The sequence below is a fragment of the Trachemys scripta genome, chromosome 7, assembly GCF_013100865.1.
Source record: "Trachemys scripta elegans isolate TJP31775 chromosome 7, CAS_Tse_1.0, whole genome shotgun sequence".
Classification (NCBI taxonomy): domain Eukaryota; kingdom Metazoa; phylum Chordata; order Testudines; family Emydidae; genus Trachemys; species Trachemys scripta.
Window position 1 is genome coordinate 92,324,740 of NC_048304.1, and position 20,333 is coordinate 92,345,072.

General features: G+C 41.1%; 1 protein-coding gene across 3 annotated transcripts in view; it reads left to right on the top strand.

Annotated features, from left to right (window-relative positions):
- The window catches only part of STAMBPL1 (STAM binding protein like 1), a 36,653-nt gene extending 17,631 nt beyond the window's left edge, over positions 1–19,022 (top strand). The window contains exons 2-11 of one of the 3 annotated variants that reach the window (XM_034777146.1): positions 304–387; positions 1,667–1,884; positions 3,100–3,175; positions 4,758–4,853; positions 6,548–6,902; positions 7,760–7,884; positions 9,066–9,203; positions 11,305–11,417; positions 14,522–14,621; positions 18,703–19,021. In XM_034777146.1, the coding sequence (XP_034633037.1) occupies positions 304–387; positions 1,667–1,884; positions 3,100–3,175; positions 4,758–4,853; positions 6,548–6,902; positions 7,760–7,884; positions 9,066–9,203; positions 11,305–11,417; positions 14,522–14,621; positions 18,703–18,759 (1,362 nt within the window). In that variant the 3' untranslated portion in view covers positions 18,760–19,021. Of the gene's footprint in view, positions 1–303; positions 388–1,666; positions 1,885–3,099; positions 3,176–4,757; positions 4,854–6,547; positions 6,903–7,759; positions 7,885–9,065; positions 9,204–11,304; positions 11,418–14,521; positions 14,622–18,702 lie in introns of all 3 variants that reach the window. The other 2 variants (XR_004646603.1, XM_034777147.1) reach the window with 2 other exon arrangements.
- Positions 19,023–20,333: the final 1,311 nt, after the last annotated feature.

The following is a 20,333-nucleotide window of genomic DNA, read 5'->3' on the forward strand; positions in this document are numbered from 1 at the left end:
TTGTGTTGTGTTCAATTTTAAACTGTTATGGTTCTTGGCATGGCATGAGAACATAGATAGATGTTTGAAGATATTTCCAGTTAAAATGACTTCATTATCATATTTCATGTTAGCACATGGTGACAATCAGAATATTTGTACTGAAGTTCCTCTTTGCCCAATAAACCATGACTTGTGGGCCGGGGTGGGGGTGGGGGGGGGGGCGAAGGGGGTAACTTACTGCTAACACTGAATATTGCATTGATTTTTTTTCTGCCCTCCTCCCCTGTGACCCCCGCCTCCCATTTTGTTCTTTGTGACCAGATGGAGAGATTGAAAAGAAATAGTAATCTTCTTGGTTTGCAGACCGTGGGCAACATGGAACAGCCATTCACTGTTAGTTCATTGGTATGTATTACATTTTGTTATTTAATGCTTTGGCATCCAGAGTTTCAAAAAAGCAGCAAACTATCTGACACCACCCACACTAGTTTAGTTGTGCTGACCACCAGCTCATGGGTTTTTCCAAGGTTCTAACCACCTTTCCGGCTACCACCCTTATTCTCTGCCCAGCTGCCCCTTCGCATGGAGTGTAGCACGCTGGAATTTAAATATTTTTTTAAAATATTATATTGAATACATTTGGTTTGTTGGGTTTCTCCCTTTTTTAGTTACTGTGCACTTCCTCTGGGTATGTGTTTGTATACACATTCTGAATTGAAAGACTGAAGCCTTTAAAATATAATAAGATGAAGCAGTTTCTCAGCAGCAGTTTCATTCAGGAATCTAATCAAAATTATTTAAGTAATGGTATGAAAGAGAAAATGTATTAAACCTTTTAGAACATGAGTTCATGGCTTTTCTTGCTGGCTTCTCTTCCTGTCCAGTTAAATAGCTTTAGTTTATTCAGCTGTAAATGAATGCTTTAATCTGTAAAGTTAACACTGAAATGAACTTTTCTGGTGTGATCCTGCAAATTCTAACTGCTGTCATCAGTTAGGCTGCATCCAATAGTAAACATTACATCCAGTGGTAAAGGCTTGCCTACACTTGAAATTCTATAGCCACAGCTCTGCTGTAGCATTTCCAGTGTAGACACAACCTATGCCAACAGGAGGGCTTCTCCCCTTGCTGGAGGTACTCCACGTCCCCAAGAGGTGGTAGCTAGGTTATCAGAAGAATTATTCCATTGACCTAGCACTGTCTGCACGGGGAGGAGGGGTGATGGCATAGCTATGTCTCTCCAATTTGTGGATTTTTCATACCCTTAGGAGATGTAGCTGTGTCTGTGTAAGTTCCAAGTGTAGATCAGGCCTAGGTAGAATACTTTAAATGTCTATAAAAATGGGACACTTTATGGGAATTCATATCTTGGGAAATCTAGGAAGCTGCCAAATCAGGCTTATTTTCTTTTATTTGTTTCACTCCAGTTAATTTAATTTTACCTGTATCTTGTTTCACAACTTTTGTGCTTTTAATATAATGTTTTCATTGTTTTTAATGCTATTTAAGAAGCATGATAAAGTTTTTTCATTGTTACTAACATTTGTGGTGATTGATTGATTTTATTTTATTAATTTATTGATTTAAATTTAAATTTCCCTCAGTGTCTTGAACAAGGTCATGTGTGAATGGGGTCAGCCATCCAAGGTGAAATGTAACCTGTGATGTGTTGCTTGTTTTTCAGAAAAAGTTAGCAGCTATGCCTGACCACACAGATGTTTCAGTGAACCCAGAGGAGCGAGTACGTGCCTTAAGCAAGCTTGCATGTAACATCACAATCAATGAGGATATTACGCCACGTCGTTACTTTAGATCCGGAGTAGAGATGGAGCGCATGGCATCTGTATATCTGGAGGAAGGAAACCTGGAGAATGCTTTTGTTCTTTATAATAAATTTATAACGTAAGGAATAATCTGTAGGTTTTTTTTTTTTTAAACCTTAATGATTCTGATGGATAGATTGGTTTGGTAATTTTGCATCAAATAGACCACAAAAAGAGTGGCTTTTTACTCCCTCATTCTACTATTCTTCCACACAAAGACTAGACAGAGTCTGTCCCTGAATGAATAAGCCATTGCAAATTGTCCTGTGCATGCTTAGCATGTGATTTCCTCCCCCCCCCCCCCCCAAAGGTCATAACTCCATCAAATCAAAAGCAGATTTCACTAGAACATTCAGTTACTTCCTAATTGAGAGCTAAGTCCACACCAGATTTACACTTTCTAAGCAGCCAGTTAGGCGGTAGAGCTTTAAAAAAAGTTAAATATATAATAATGGGGGGGAATTTCCCTCACCTTGGTATCCTGTTTGTTTGTTTGTTCAGACATTATTGCTTTTGTTTGTTGTTGTTTGTTTTTAAACAAAACACATGCAACTTTTGGGAACAGAGCGGGCCAGGAAATTTCTAGTCTGGAAGGTGAACTTTTCAGAAAGCTATGGATGGCTGTAAACAGAGGGTATCCAGTGTGCATCCTACGTGCACAATAGTGATTGATTCTGCCTGTGCTATATAATAATTTGTTTCACCTTATAGCACAGGATGGTCTGGTTAAAAGTGGGCTGCAGTAATGCAAGCCTCTACAGAGGCTTCCTCTGTTGGCAGCCTTCTCTCCTACACCTTTGCCATGTTATCATTATTATTATTTGCATTGCAGTAGCTCGTGGAGGCTCCAATCCACGAACAAACATAGAATAAAGGAAATTCACTGGCCTGAAGATCTTAAATAAGACAAGACCTAACAAGTGTGTTCAGAGTGAAAGGGGGATGGAAGGACAAGGGTGATTCTGATAAGATCTGGTTACAAAGGCTAGCTAGTGCCCAGCATGGTGATTTCTGGTGCCACGTGTTAGTTAGTCCTGTTATTACCCATTGCTACCAAAGAACAAGGAAAAGTGCATGCAGCTACAGAAAATAATATAGTGAGGGTTAAGATTTGTGCTGAAATTTCAGTGACATGGTTTAAACCTGTGAAAGCATAGAAAACTGCTATAAATCAAATTGGAATGCAGTGTTCAACATCTGTGATATGCAAAACTTGTTTTCCTCCCAGCATAAAAGCTGTTGTGGATCTTCCTTTGGCTAATAAGGGGGAAAATGTGTGTGTTTCATTTTCTAGCTTATTTGTAGAAAAGCTGCCCAGTCACCGAGACTATCAGCAATGTGCAGTACCAGAAAAACAGGATATCATGAAGGTAGGTTTGCTTTTTCCTGGCATTTCTCAAATTGCTCTGTCAGTAACTGAATTGTTCTTCCCCAGAACTAACAGATACATTCGGAACCAACTCAGCCTACCAAGACTAAGTTCTTATAATTAGCTCCATTAGCAACAAAGTTTCATTTCAGTTTAGTCACTTGATCATTGCTGGGATTCTAATTGCAACTCCTAAAATGTGAATTAATTGGTATCACTGAACAGAGCCAATAGTATATGGATTGTTCGACACTTAGTTTAATCTGTTTCTAAAGGATACATATAATTTAAATACCTTAATTTAAAAGCATTTAGGATCTCATCTTGCTTCCATTTAAGTGAATGACCCTTGACTTCAGTAGAAGCTAGTTTGACCTCTGAATGCCGGAGGGACATTTGGAATTATTAGTGCACTGTATATTATCTGCTTAACATGTGCTGATAAGCCAAAGTATTTTCTGCTTTCTTTAACACTAAAATATGTACTCCATTTCCTTTTAATTTTTTTCTCAATTTCTCCAGTACTATATTGGTTTCATCATTGCTTTAATTAATGGATGAACTTTTTAATTAGTTCCCTCCTCAGTTTAAAACACCTGAAATTATCCATTGATATTCACTGAAATATGGAAAACTGTCTCTTCTAGAAGAACCTTGTGCCTCATGCTTCCATTCCACAGTGCATTCCAAGTCATTCCAGAAGGGGGCAGTGCACTGATTTGTATATACTCAGATTCATCTGGCAAAATGCTACACTGATGTTAAATTTTCCAGTTTGTTTGAATTATTTAAACACCCCAATAACTATGGGCCCAAGCTATTGAACTCAATAGAAGTACTTATGTGAGTAAAGCTAAGCAAGTATATATAAAGAGCCATGTGGTTGAGGGCTGTCATTGTAAGTTTAATACATTTAATAAGGTTCCTTTTGAGGCTTGGGCCACATAATTTTCTTCCAATTCTTATTTTGTCAGGAAAGCATTCAAGAGAGGGTGACCAAGCATGTGCTTAAATTCTGTTAATCAATGGGATTAAGTGCATGCTTAAGTACTTTAAATTAAGGTCTTGAAACATGTAATATCAAAGACCCCATTCCTGTGGTGAACTCTCCACAAGCAGAACCCTACATCTGAGTGGAGTCCCATCTAGGCTCATCCCAGACAGCTCGTTGCAGGATCTGGGCCAAAGCTGATCTGAAACCTAGAAATAAATTTCACCTGAGCCAGTAATGCCATTTGTCACATGTCATTTGTGCCTCAGACTGGTTGGAAAAGTGATTTTCCTTTTCTATAAGAAATCTGTTGGCCAGATCTCAGTTGGTGTAAACTGGCATAGCTTCAATGGACTGTGCCAATTGATAACAGGTACGGATATGGCCCTATATATTTGACATGCCTGTAATTAGTATTTTTAACTTTGTTTTGAAATGATTGACATTTTTAATCTGCATTCCAGCTGGTTTTCCTTCCCAGCTAATTGTTTTTGTTTGGTTGTTTTGTTTGTTTTTGTTTCGAAGGCAGGAAATCAGTTTAACTTTTTTTTTATTTCTCCTTCCCTTCCCTCCCCCTCCCCCATCCCAAAAGAAACTGAAAGAGGTTGCATTTCCAAGGACAGATGAATTGAAGAAGGATCTTTTAAAGAAATATAATGCGGAATACCAAGAATATATGCAAGACAAAGTAAGTCTTATCTGAATTCACGTTTAATTTTTAAAGCATTATTCATATGAATGTTTATTTAATCAGTTAGTTATAAATATTACATAATCAAAATTCAAATAAAGCAGTTGTATGAGCAAAACCTCAAAATTTTACAATTGTTTAGGCACTATTAGAAACTGCATCATTTGAACTTCTAATAAAGCAGTTTATTTGAAAATAAGTGATGTATACGTGTGGTTATTTAGAAATAAATATGTAAATATTTTAGTATTTACTTAATAGAAATGCTTAATGTCTGGCTGTCTTTATCTATTGTAGAAAAAGTCTCTATTGCAGTTTGGTACAGTTTGGTTAATACTATTTTATTTGATAAAGTCAGATACTGTACTAATGAGTATTTGAATCGTTCCCTTTTCCCTGAAGAAAAAGCAAAATTAGACCACAACACAACTAGTATTCCCTTGAACGCTGACATCCATTAAGGCATTATAAAAGGTACAAAGTTAGGCTAGGTTCTGGTTGACTCGTGAGTGTATTTAAGTAACTATTAAGGGCTGCATAGTCATATTCCCACTTTGTGTAATAAAGTCACTGAGAGTAGGATTTGTAGTTCAAAAGCTTGTAATGGAAAGAGGTAGAGGAAGTAAGGAACACTGTTCTTTCTCCCACAATGTGTCTCCTGGAATTTGGAACAAGAATCCAAGTTTCCATTTATGATTTGTTTGTGGGGTTTTATTTTGTTTTGTTTCTTGGTTATTGATTTAAGTATATATATTTTTACTTGCTTCTGAAAGTTTGTGTTGCTATCTCTTTAACAGAAGTGGGGAAGGAATGTTGGAACCTGAAGGTTCCCTGCAGTTTGTGGAATAGCAGTTGGTGTTGGGCAGCTGGAGGGAGATGCGAGTACAGTGACGACCTACTGACCGAGACAGAACAATAAGTAGTGTGGAAAAATCCATACAATGCAAGGTTAAGGGTTGATCTCCATTGAAAACTTCCATTGGCATAGCTCCACACCCCCCCGAGAGACGTAGCTATGACGACCTATCACCTGGTGTAGACAGTACTAGTCAATGGAAGAATTCTTCCTTCAACGTAGCAACTGCCTCTCGGGGAGGTGGATTAACTACAGCGATGGGAGAACCCCTCTTTCATTGTAGTGACTGTCTGTGCAGTGGTTTAAGTGTAGACATACCCTAGGTTTCATGGAAGCAGTCCAAGGGAAATTGAGGTGAAGAAAGGAAAAGGGCAGGAGAAGGTGCCAGAGAGAGAACTGTGCTGTGAAATCCACCTGAAGATAAATGTGTCCTTGATGATAAAGGCTTGTTTGTGCCTCCTCCCCTAACCCCCCTATTCAAAAATGACTTTTTTTAGACTGTAATTATTTCTGCTAGAATATAAGTGGGTCAATGGCAAATACTATTTGAGGTAAAAGCATAATGTATCAGGGGTGTGCAGAATGGGAGATCTCCCATTCTGCACACCCCTGATACATTATGCTTTTACCTCTATCCCTAAGTACATCATGTTTATTATTTTAGAGCACTTCTGTGGGCACAATTGTACTGGGCAGTGTGGCTAATGTATTCCAAACAGTGTCGTTATTGTCTGATAATAACTAGTTAATCAGTTTGTTAGCTTTCCCCTCACTATTTTGTGACGCTTTTAACTTTGTCTAAAAGATCTGACCACTTTATTTACATACGCTGCAGAACAAATGTAAAGCTGAATTCTTAAAGAAACTGGAGCAGCAGAGGTTGATAGAAGCAGAAAAGAAGAGAATTGCGCAGATGCGACAACAGCAGCTTGAAACAGAGCAGTTTCAGTTCTTTGAAGATCAGCTTAAGAAGCAAGAACTAGCCCGAGATCAGAAAATTAAAGAGAATATGGTTATGTCTGAACAGACTGATGGAAGTGTGTTGTCTTGCATTTCTATGCATCAGAATAACTCAGTATCTACCACATTTTCTGGGAAAGCCAGTAAGAGTGATGCCTCTGTTTCTGCTGGACAGTCTCCTCCAGTAAACCAGGCCTTAAAGCCAGCAGCCACTTTAAGCACTGTTCAGAGTAAGTGTTCAGTTGGGCTGTAATGCTCCTCTTCCTCTCCTAACATACTATATGATATCGACCTGCATGTGTTTATTTCATTGTAGCTTTCTCTGACATGGAGGACCAAATGTTCCTGGAATATTTGTGTGTCTGTGCATTACCCTTTGTTTTCTCACCTAAAATGGATATGTACATCTGAGATTACCCATTTCACACCTACAAGTTCCAATAGCTAGGCCTGCAGACATCAGGCCCAATTGCTTCCATTGAATTAAATGGGAATTTTGCCATTAACTCCGTGGGAGCAGGACCAGGTCCACTGTGATTGCATTTTTAGAGTTCTTCCGAATTTGGACCAGGAAATAGTGCTAGTTCACTGCCTTAGGGCAGGTCTACACTAACCCCCCAATTCGAACTAAGGTACGCGCTGAAGTTCGAAGTACCTTAGTTCGAACTTACCTCGGTCCAGACGCGGCAGGCAGGCTCCCCCGTTGACTCCGCGGTACTCCTCTTGCCGAGCTGGAGTACCGCAGTTGATGGCGAACACTTCCGGGTTCGACTTATCTCGTCCAGACAAGACGCGATAAGTCGAACCCAGAAGTTCGATTTGCTTGCCGCCGAACTACCGGGTAGTGTAGACCTACCCTTAGTGAATGCAAGCCAGTTAACATTTTGTATTCTTTGATGTACATCTAATAGAAGAAAGGTTATGCTCTGTAAAGTTCTATATTATTCTGAACCAAAACTTCTTTGTGGCAAGTATGGCACTCCCTATGTAAGTCAGTTCAGTTGATCTTTAACTGTGTAAACCTGTTACCTTAGAAAATTTTGCACTGAAGACTAAATTATAAATACCCTTTCTCCTTGTTTATTAGATCAAGTGACTGAAGCACTCCGAGGTGTAGTTTTACCCACAGATCTTTGTCACAAATTTCTGCTGCTAGCGGAGGCAAATACAATAAGAGGAATAGAGACATGTGGAATTCTCTGTGGAAAACTGGTACAGTTGAACCTTCACATTTGTATGGGGAAGGCACTTTTGATAGTACTGTATTTTCCTGTAATTAACTGATATCAAAGCAAAAGCAGATCTGAAGTGTAAGGGCTAGTCTACACTACCGTGCCACATTGGCACAGCTGCATCGATGCAACTGCACTGCTGTAGCACGTCTGGTGAAGATACGCTATGTCGACGGGAGAGCGCTCTCCCATCGGCATAATTATTCCCCCTCAACGAGAGGTGGAATCTGTGTTGGTAGGAGAGTGTCGCTCAGGTGGGTGGCTTTTTTCACACCCCTGAGTGACATAACATGCATTGACTTAAGCAGTAGTAGAGACAAGCCCTCCGTGTGTAATGTAATTATCTTTATACAATAATCTTACGGATCCACAAGATTATTTTATTGAATTGTGGTCTGCTGTTTGCATTATTACAGACCTATTTGATCTTAACTCTCCATAGTTATTGTGGTCATGTACTGTTGTTAAGCTGTACAATTAACCTCCACTGTAGGATTTTTCAAGAACATTCCTTGGTATTCATCAAACAAAATGAGGTTTAGTTACAGGAAAACTGGATATTAAAAATGTTAGAAGCTATTGGTGGGTGTTATCAAATTCTAAAAAAAATCCACCACTGTCAGCACATAAAACAAAAATCACTGCTGTTTGTTATTTCCGATATCTTAGATAATGTTTAGTGGTCAATTAGCTAACTTTGCAGCAGAACTTAATTATCAGATTGTTCTCAGAGCAGAGGGGATAGCACCACTGATGCTGATGCACAGACAGGCAAGTACAAAGAAGTTCAACGTGCATTAGACACACACAAAAACCAAGAATAATAAAAACAGGGAAGCATGTTGTGTTTCCAAGCTTCAAAGAAAGTAATTGTATTTTTAACTCTCTTGCTTTCATTCTTAACAGACATCATCTCTCCTTTTAACATTTTTCTGTGTATACCCATTTCAAATATGTTTATTGCTTCTCTGTCTATTGCTGTGATGAAATACTGGCCAAGTTCTTAGCTGGTGTAAACTGGCATAGTTTAATTAAACTCAGTGGAGCTACTGCAACTTATAGCAGCTGAGGATCTGACCCTTTTCTCCTCCGATTCATGTTCAGCATTTGTTCATTAGAAGACCATTAATTCAAGTCATCTTCCTACCATGTGTTTTACAGACACATAACGAATTTACTATTACCCATGTAATAGTGCCAAAGCAGTCTGCAGGACCGGATTACTGCGACATGGAGAATGTGGAAGAATTATTCAGCATTCAGGATCAACACAATCTCCTCACTTTGGGGTGGATCCATGTACGTATGCCTTGTGGATGTTGACTTCTCTGTATTGGCTAGATAGGATATACAGAACCAGCACTGGAAACCCCAGTTTAAAGAAATAATTTGCATGATTTAAACTAATTTTCTCTCTCAGTATTCGTGCTGGTGACCTGATTTGACATAAATGTCATCCACTGATACAAGCTGTTCATTATTTCTAGGAACCTGTAAAGTGTTTCATTGATACAGTGGGCCCAGTTTTGCCTGTGCAGCTTCTATTTAAGACAATAGGAGCTGTCTGTCTGGTGGCAGAATTTGGCCCAAAATTCTGTCTTACATACACCTCATTCAATACCATTTACATGTCTGACATGTATCCTCAAAAAGGAAAAGAGACCGAGACTTCATAAAGTCCACTAGGACTTTGCTATTGATTTTATATGGAATTCATTCAGCTGCTGCGGTGACGGACAGCCATTTAAAATCCTAATGTATACAAGATAGAATTCAGTGCAGAATTTGGCCTATTTGTGTTAGATACACCCTGTTTCTAAAACCATTACTTGCAGGTTTTCAAACTGCAGAGTTTGGAACAAGCAGTTTTGAGCATTGGGAGTTTATTCCAGGCATGGTGAGAAGGACGAGTTGTGAAATAAATATTAAAAAGTAGAGTACTTGACTGAGTATGTTACATAATTTTTTTAAAAAATCAATAGTGAAGAAGATTTTTTTTTTAAGATAGCAAATGTGACAAAAAGAAACCTGCATGCAAAAGAAACTTGAGGCTCTGTTTTGTTAGATTTTTTTTTCTATTGCAAATTTGGCTAATCTTGTAGTCCATGAAATTTTAAAATGAAACATTAAACATAAATATCTGTGGAAATGAGTAAATCAACTCAAAAGTGAACTTCCAAGACTTAGTGCATTAATGACTAAGATCATAAATGGTGAAGTAATGCCTGACCTCGTTGGAGTTCAGGGGCCTGATTCTGATCTCACCTATACCACTGTAAATCAGGAATAGCTCCTCTGAAAGCCAGTGCATCTGAGATCAGAAGCGCACTCCAGATGTATAAATCACCAATTTGATAGCCACTCTGGAATTTTTTGACTATACTATTTTGTTATCGGAAAATGCTGATTTGTCAAAACTGAAACTTTTTGCGGAATGGTCGGTTCTGATGAATTTCCAATTTTGAAAAAAAATTAAATCAAAGTTTTTAGAAGTTTTTGAAACATCCCACTTTGACTTTTTCTAATAAAAGTTCAATTTTTCCTTTTGGAGTAACTTTTTGTTTAAAATTTTTAATTTATAGTGTAAAATTCTTAAATGGAAACAAAACATTTGAAATATCAAAACAAAACATTTCAATTGAACTGAACTGAATAATTTTGGTGACTTTCAGTTCTCAAACATTTTTGAGATTTCAATTTTTGGTCCTGATTTGGGTCAGGATTTTTTTTTTTTTTTTAAACTTGAAAATTTTCATGGGACAGGAAAATGGTTTACTGGAGCTACCAGCTCTGTCAATTTCATATTAAATCCATGTTTGCATTGGAACCAAAGACAGTGATGTAATGTGAACACCATGTAAAATTTCAACCTGCTTCAGGCTTCCGTTTTCTTGTAGGTGTTGATTCACTTTTTACCTTCTAATGACAGTTACATTCAATTATGTTCTAATTTTTACTTTCTACTTGATATGGTTGGTGTATGATCCCACTTATAGGAATTTTAGACAATTAATTTAAGTCCTTTGCTCTCTGTCTGCCATCTTGTTATATTCACACATGCCTTTTCAATCTAGATTTGTTTCCTTTCATAAGAACATTAATCTGATAATCAGAAGAGTTTAAAATTGTTTGGTAAGCCTTCATACACATGGTATTAGGGATTTACTCCTGACACTAGCATTTAGCTTTGCATTGCTGAGTCATTCATGAAAATTATCCTCAGAGGTGTGTTGTGCCATGGAAAAGTTAAGGTTTAGTAGCAAATAATAAAAACTGAATCTGGGGGAAATGCTAACACTTTCTCTTGTTACAAAATCCTGTTTCTTCTTGAATGGATTTTTGACCTTGACTTGACTAAGAAATACTTTCACTATGCAGAGCTTTCCCTTTCTTTTTGTAGACGCATCCAACACAAACTGCATTCTTATCCAGTGTTGATCTTCATACTCATTGTTCTTATCAGCTAATGTTGCCAGAGGCTATTGCAATTGTTTGTTCACCAAAACATAATGAGTGAGTTCTGTTTTTTCTAAGTAATGTTTAGCTATCTCAAAACTAGATCACCTGCAAAACAGCATCTGAATGTCAACTAAGGTGAAGGAGATAAAAGGTTGTAGTATATATGTGTGGTTTTTTTTCCCTTGTGTTCTAAATTGATCTAGGCTTGCATTCCAGTGAGCCTGTGTGTGCAATGTTATTTGACTTCACTTTGTCTCTTATTTCATTTTAAAATTCTGTAAATGGTGATGCTCCACTCCACTTGATAGGAGTAACCGCATAGGACTGTGGTAGTTCTAGACCTCATGGATCTCCTTGTCAGGTGTCTCACAGAATCCAAACTGCACTCTCCTTAGTGAAGAAGGTGGATGGTGTAGGTTTTTTAGCTTGTTAATTAAAAACACTGAAGTGATGGGAGGTTAGAGATAAGTTACACTTTACATTAAGGTTCTGTTTTACCAATAGTTTATAAAGTACAAATACATGACTAAAAGCGGTTTAAAGTACATTTGTTACAGGCCAAATTTGTAAAGGTATGTTAGCATTGCTCCTCTCAGCGTTACAAGGCCTAAGGTCTGGATTCACAAGGGGCTTAGGCATTGCAATGCTGAGTGTTGCAACATGTAATTCCATGGTGCCTGGCCCCCTAGTGGAAATCACACACCCAAGTTGGATATCCAGGCTCCCCAGGGGGCGAATTAGGCATTAAGGAAGGGATTCTCAGAAGCCAGCAAACTGAGCTGGGAGCCACCTAAGACACCCAGGAGTGAAATACAAAAGAAGGGGCAGGGCTCAGGGCCCAGATCCACCTGCAGCTGGCCTGTGCCAGCAGGGCTTGGGCTAAGAGGCTGTTTAAGTACAGTGTAGATGTTTGTGCTCAGGCTGCAGCCCAGGCTCTGGGACTCTCCTACCTTACAGGTTCCTAGCGCCTGGGCTGTAGCCCGAGCCCGAACTTCTACACCACAATTAAACAGCCCCTTAGCCCAAGCTCCAGGAGCCTGAGTCAGCTAGCACAGGCCAGCCGCAGGTGGCTAACTGCAGAGTATATGTACCCTTGGGTGCCAGAGGCTCCTCTCTGTGCTCCAGCTTCACAGGCTTGACCCCTCTCCTGGAGTTAGATGCCCAAGAATGGTCAGCCTTTTCTAGCAAAAACAAGAGTAATGAACATTCCTACCCCCGCTGATGATAGTTCATCCCCAGGGGCTAGGGCGTTCACTTGGAATGTGGGAGACTTGTTTTCTAATCCCTGCTCTGCCTGATGTCGAGTAGGTCTCCCCTGTTCCAGGTGCATGTCCTAACCAAGTTATTTGGTATTCCAGGTCCCCTTTAGAGGCAGCATGAGTGCAAGAGACTGAGACTATATATCCCAATGATTGGGGCACACACCTGTGATCTTGGTCAGTCAATTTCAAGTCCCTGCTCCAATAAATATGTAATTATTTATACAAAGTGTAACAGCTCCAACAGGAGCCATTGAGTGATATCTGCGTCAGAATAATGTGAAGTTTAGGGCACTCACTTCTGAGGTGGGAGAGCTGAGTTCAAGTTCCTGCTCCAAATCAGACAGAGTGGGGATTGCAACCTGGGTCTCCCACATCCCAGGGGAGTAACCTAACCTCTGGGCTATGAGGTATTCTGGGGCCATGTACGCCAGCCAGCCCTGAAAATTCCTGGCTGTCTTTTGTGCAGGTTGAGTATATTGTAGCACACCTACCGAATCGGGTCCTGCAAGTGAGATAGGCAGGGAAACACCTAGTTTGAGAATCCCACCAGCCAGGGCTCAGGCATGAGCAGCTTGTGAGCTGTGGGGTGGCTTCAGGATTTAGGAGGCTTGGCACATGCCTACCAGCAGAAATGAAGGTGCCTTCAGGTCAGTGGAGGTTTTGTGAATGCCAGTGGCACCTAAATGTTCAACTTAGGTACCTATGTCCCTCTTGTGAATCTAACCCTTAGGAAATGCTGAGTGGAACAATGCCTACATGCTTTTAAAAATGGACATATGGAGCAGGTCAATAGATTGCTTGTAATAATGGCTTATAAACATCTATAATACCTTCTACTGCTATGCTTGTAACATCTATTGCATGTCTTACTCATGTCTATAACATTGATTAATCTGTTATTAACCCTTTACAAACAATTTAGAAATAGAATCTTAAAGTGTGACCATGATAAAAAAGCACATGTATGTAATCACTAGCAATGCAGTTTTACCCAGGAGCTGCATGTTATCTTAACTCATCACAGCTAAAGGAATACAGCCAGCATACACATTCTGTCTCCATATACCCCCTACATGTGGCAAAGATACAGCTCTCTGGAACCCTGTGCAAAATTGCCCCATACAAAAAGCATTGCTGGCTATGATGGCTCCTGCGGTCTAGAAGTGGCAGTAACAACCTGTAACATGGTTGTGCCATGACCTGGGTAGTGAAGGGTAGACAGGATTCTGTTTCTCCCCCTTTCCCTGCCCCTCCAGTACATGTAGAAGGGCCGATCTTCATGGGCTTTGGGCAGGGGATAAGAATTCGTCTTTCATTATTCTCGTCAGACTTACAAAAGTAATAGTCTTCACCAAAGTTTGTACATCAAATGTGAAATGATGGGTCCAAAGCCTTCTGTAACAATCTTTCTAACTCAGTACTCAAAGGAGTAGCCTTTCCTCACCTGAGTAGTTGCTGACTTCAGTGGGACTACTCATGTAAGTAGGGACTAATCCTTGAGTAAGAGTTTATATAGGACCAGCCCCTCCACTTGTATTTCTGATGTTCCATTTTTTATTCAGTTTTAGGAAAATTAATCAAAGTGAATTGATTTGTAGTCAGGTGGCTCGTTGTTCTTCTGTAGAATTTCTTTTTTACTAGTAATAAAGACTCAAAGCAGACTATAGATCAGCTGTATCTGGCAGGATATTTTCTGCTTCATAGACTCATAGCTTTTAATGCCAGAAAGGACCATTTTATTATCTTATCTGATTTCCTGTACATCAGAGACCATTAAATGTCACCCACTTACTCTGTATTGAACCCAGTAACTTGTGTTTGATGGACTAATGCTTATTTGAACCAAGTTCTTTTAATGCTACAAACCTTAAGTCAGTTTTGTTCTTTGCTTTCCAGCACTGGGATCTTCAGACTTACTAATGCTGGCATGCTTGAAGTTTCTGCTTGTAAAAAGAAGGGGTTTCACCCACATACTAAGGAACCTAGACTATTTAATGTAGGTATATTACTTAAAAAATATTCTTAACATATTCCAAAAAAAAAAGTCAAAGATGTGATCATTGTAATCATCTAGTGTGACTTCCTGTATAATATAGGCCATAGCCCTTCCCAGAATTAATTCCTGTTTCTTTGATATCTTTGGTTCTAACTGATTTTAACAAGAGTTTTGGATGTAATGTGAATGTTTTGGAAGCATATTATCTACAGTGATAGTTATTGGAATGGCATTTATGCAGATGTTAATACTGTTTAGTATTAAATAGCCCATAGAGAATAGAAGGTATTTTAATTAATTAGTAGAAATATAGATATGGTAAAAGGCAGGTTTAATACTAATTAATTGATTATAAAAAAGGGTATCACACTAACTTTTAAACTAGCGCACTCATTTACCATCATGGTACAGTTAATGGAAGGATTATATACCCATTCTTCTTATCCAGGGACTGATCGCCCCTAGATGAACTCTTTCAGCTTGGAATGTGAATATAACTGCAGTGTATAGTTTCGTCGTAATTCCTGTTTGCTTTAACCAACTATTCTATTTTAAATAAAGTCTTTCATTCTATGACTCTCAGTTCCCCACTAAACTAATTTATCTGTAACTACAGCAGAGAGACCAACCTAAAGAAATTAATTTGGTTATTGAGAGTATTTCTGTGTAAAACAAAGATTGCACTTCTTATCACTACTTGAGAGGCAGTAACTAGTAAATGTTACGAACAGCTCTCTGCCTAACTTGAGAAATATAATATCAGCCAGAAAAGAAGCTTTCCCACATTAGCATGTATGAGTGCTCCCTAAGCATGGAAAATATACTCCTGTTGTCCTTCTTAACAGCTGGTCAGTAGTCCCATGCCAAGAGGAAAAGGGCCAGAGAATTCCCACAGAAGTTTTCCATGATCACTTAAGAGATTCTTTTCCTAACAAAGAATCACAACTGACTTCCCCAGCTGTGATGTCCAGTAAGCCTGCAGAGCTAACAGCCATCATGAAGGATAATTTTCTCTATTGATCCTCTGCTTCCTTTCACCCTTTCCACCAGCCTCTCAGAAGCCATTCCAGTAACCACAAAGTAGTTTTCCAGTTCGTTGGGTGGTCAAAGATTCTAATGTGCTCTTTACATGGCTAAAGGGTTTATAATGAGAATCTGTGACTGAACAGTTAAATAGTCATTAATGATTATCAGAAATGTCATTCCGTTGTTTGAAACAAAGGGAATATTCCTTCTCTTGGCAGAGTTCCCAAATATGGAAACAGGGCTACTGGAGTGTTAGCCAGAATTGATAAATAAGAGCACAGACTTACTGCACATAGAGGTACAGCCTCTCCCTTGGGGAGTGGAAGTGAAATACAAATGCTGGAACCCAGCTCTAGTTTCCTTTGGGGTGGGATTTTCAAAAGTTGACCGTGAGTCTAACTCTGCCCCTGTTGACGTTAATGGTCGTTTTCCCATTAATTCCCATGAGACTAGAGTTAGGCGAATGCTGAACACGTTTGAAAATCCCACCCCAGGTTGTTTTGGCTCTTGTTACACTGGCTCTTGCTCCTGAACATTACAACCATGTTTTGAAAAGGCAATCCCAGGCTACGTAGCTCACTTCCTTCTCTGTACAAGGCACCAAGAACACAACTGCTATCACAAAGCACGGAGATATTACGTTTCCCACAGAGACCAACGTAGCTCACCCTGTCATCTCATAAATTGTCTTCCAGTGTTACAAGTCTGTCCTATGTTTCAAGTCTCTGTCTTCCATTGTGGGTGCCTCTGCTGGTTTAGCCTTCTCCTTTGACTCACAAGTATTAAAGCTGATGTATAACATTACAAAATCCTCCTGTCAAGCTGCCTTGAGTGGTTCAGGAGCATGAGTACCAACCTCAGGACAAACTGTTAAGAAGCAGGGCACACATCAGAAATTGGTTGAGAGTTCTATACTTAGATTTCACCATCCAAGGATCAAGTGTGAATGTTCAGACCTTAACATGGAGTCACAGACAGTCCCTTTGGGTACTCCAATCTGTCCTGCCACTCAGGTAAGCTTTCCTTTGTGAGAGATGGTCCCTTACACCAAAAATAACAACATTCAGGTTATCCCAAGTCAACTGCACTAATGATCCTATACCAAAGACGATGCGTGTAGCCAATCCTATAATAAATTAACCAAATATTTATTAACTAGGAAAAAGAAATGTTTTTTACAAGGTTAACGCAGGTAAACATATGCACATAAATGAGTTAATCTTAGGTTCCAGAAGGGGAAGAAAAGCTGCTGTAAGCTATGTAGTTTAGGGCTAATCCAGGCCAAGAACTGGGCCACTCTTGCTTACATTAAAAATCTTTGCCCTTCATAGTTCAAGCAGAATCAAGATAACTTCTTCTTGACAGGGATTTTATTCCCTTTCCCCAGAATTCAATCTGATGGGCTGTGCTCACGCATGCCTCCTCTTCATGTGTGTAGAGGGGAGTAATCCACAAGCTCTTCTCCACCGATGTTGCACAATGGTTCAGCTGGTGGCTATGGGCTGCCTTTTGCGGGACAGAAGATGACACCTCTTGTGATGAACTAGTATTTCACACTTGTTAATGCTTCTCTTCTGCCTATGGGGGTTTGCAGTTCCATTGCAATTGCTGCTATAGTTACAAAGCAAACATTTAAATATTACCTTAAACATGGACTACAGATAGTGTGTGTGAGATGAATGCAGGCAGCTACTTACGCGCATTTCATAGAGCCTAAACACATTTTTTTTTTTTTAATCTACACATATTTTAACCATACTAACACACAGGTGAGCAAGACTGCTTTACTGCTATGCATTTGTCAGTGTTCACTGAGACCTATGGGGCCATGGCATGAGCTGGCACCTAGTCTGCCAGTGTCACACTCTCTTGAACCAGAACATAATGGTTATGTTTTGAAGCCAGTTTATGGCCAACAGTGTTTGGCTGTTTCCAAACATATTCAATCATTTAGGGCTAGATTATATCTTTAAGCACAATCTTGAGTGAACTGTAGGGGGTAAGAGGAAACTCCAGAGGCATTTTGCCTCAAATACCCCCCAAAAGGCACAGGTCTGTCTCTGCTTCCCCCATCGGAGTAGCAAATGGCAGCTGACCTTATATCAGCTGAAAATTCTGACATATCTGAAACTAGCTCAGTTTGGCTGGCTGGTGCATTACTGGGGCGGGAGTATAGTTTAGGCTCTGCCCACCTGTCCCAGATGAGGAATAGTGAGCACCCAGCTCCCCCTTTTCCCTGCATATCCAGCCAAGCTAGGCAGCCTAGTCAGATACAGAACTGAGAGCACAAGAGTGATAGCCAGTGGCAAAAATCTAACCCTTCAGCACTGTTCTCTTTAAAGAACACATGGCGAGTTTTGCAGCTATAGTCACTTTTCTGTTAAACTTTCAGTCCATGCTTGCAAAGTTAACCCTGTACATGTTAACAGGCAAACCTGGGAGCCAATAAAACTTGTGCCTAAATAAAACAGGCTCAAAACTTAAGAGGAAGCCCCAAACCACATATCTCATTGGAGTCCAGCCCAGTTTGGTAGTGAACAAAAGTGGCTGCCATCTAATGGGTGCTTGTGGCCTATATGAAACGATTTGTGGGTTTTAGGTCTGTGGATACAGCAAGCCTCCAAAACCATACTGACAACACTGGTTGACCCTTATTAGCAGTTTCAGCAAAGGCATCACCATGTGAATACAAATAACGTCAGAGCTACCCGTTTTGCCATGGCGGTAGAGCTGGTCAGGGGTGAGGAACATTGGCAGAGTAGTATGAGAGAACGTGCAGTGCCACTGCCAATGGCTTACTGTTCTATTGCTAAATGGAGAGTGTTGGTATCCAGAGCTGTTACTCAGCACCTTAGAAAGTACTGGGAACACTGAAGTAACTTTTTTGTAGCTGTCACCGAGAAGAAAGCAGAAAGAACATACAGGATATGAAATAGCTCTTTTATGATTTGGTTTGGAATTGGACCTGGTGCTCATGCAATTTTGCCTGACATTCAAATGATATATTACCTTCATTGGCTGCTGTCAGTGAATAATGGGTTGATTTCTTTTACAGACCTGTAAACATGTAGTTGGGACAGAAACAAAAATAATTGTGCTGGATCTGAGGTGATGCTGATGGAAGATAAATGGCCTACCAAACAGATGCCCCAAGTAGAAAAATGGCTGCCGGATTTTCCAATGATGTTTTTCAGCAATTACTGATGTTTTATATTTATACATTTTAGATTTAATGGTTTGATATTTATTGCTCTTGCCATTTTCAAGTTATTTTGTTTTGTCAAGACAGTTCACAGTGAATTAAAACAAAAGCTGTACATGTATCTGAATAATACGATACAACAATAAAGTGAGCTTCAAACAACAAAGCTGGTAAAACATGTACAGTGCTGCTGAGGTCAAGGTCCTTGTCATCAGGTATTTTCTGTGCAACAGATTTTTCAACAATGGTGTTCTATAACCCTGGCCTTCCACAGGCAGTATCCAGTGGTGAGCTGGAGCCGGTTCGCCTAAACCAGTTGTTAAATTTAGAAGCTGGTTTAGAACCGGTTGTTAAAGGGGTGGACAATTGGGAGAGGGAGGTTTTTGTGTGTTACGCCGGCCTGGGGGCCACATCCGGCCCACCTGAGCTCCCAGCTGGGGAGGCTCCCCTGCCTTCCCCCCTCTCGCAGAGCCTCAGCGTGCCGCGCCGCCAGTGCTCTGGTCCACTCCTGGGCAGCTCTGCAGCTCCTGCCACTTTGAACAGCATGGTAAGGGGATGGGGCTGCAAGCTCCAGTGGGCCGTGCAGCAGCCATACACACTGCCCTGAGCAGCATGGTAAGGGGGCGGGGCTGGGCCGGGCCGGGCTGGGAGGAGGGGTTGGATAAGGGACAGGGAGCGGTTGGAGGGGGCGGAGGTTCTAGGGCGGGCGGTCAGGGGATGGGGAAGGGGGGGGTTGGGTAGAGGGTGCAGTCCTGGGGGTCTCGGGAGGGAGTGGTTAGGGGACAAGGGGGGGAGGGGTTGATGGATTGCGGGTTCTGAGGGGGGGCAGGGGGCTTGTACTCACTGGGCGGTTCCCTACCGGGTCTTTGATGGCTCTGCAGGGCCTGCCACCAACGTGCCACCAAAGACCTGGAGCGAGTCAAGGGTCTGCTGCCGAATAACAACCCTGCCCTGCCCCGACTCCGCCCCCTCCCTGCCCCTATTGGACCCCTTCCCAAATCTCTGCCCTGCCCAACTCTGCCCCCTCCCTGCCCCTATTGGTCTCCTCCCCAAATCCCCACCCTTGCCCCGCCTCTTCCCCAGCACGCCGTGTTCCCCCTCCTCCCCCCTCCAGGCTTGCCGCCAATCAGTTTTGCAGGACAAGCATAGGGAGCCAGAGCAGGGGAGAAGCAGAACATGGCGCTCAGGGGAGGAGGCAGAGGTGAGCTGGATGGGGTCTCAGGGCGGGGAGCTGGGCTGTGCTGGGCTTTCCCCGTGGGCGTTCCCTCCAGCCCCGGAGCGGCGGCAAGGCTCCACCTTTGGTGAATATGCTCAGTGGGGGAGCGGCTGCTCCCCCCTAGCTACGCTCCTGGGCGGCAAGCCGCAGGGGGAGGCCTGCCCGTTGCTGTGTAGGCGGCAGCCAGGTGGCTTTCGGCGGCATTCCTGTGGGAGGTCTGCTGTCCCACGGCAATTAGGCGGTGGGGACACCGATGGTGCGGCACTGG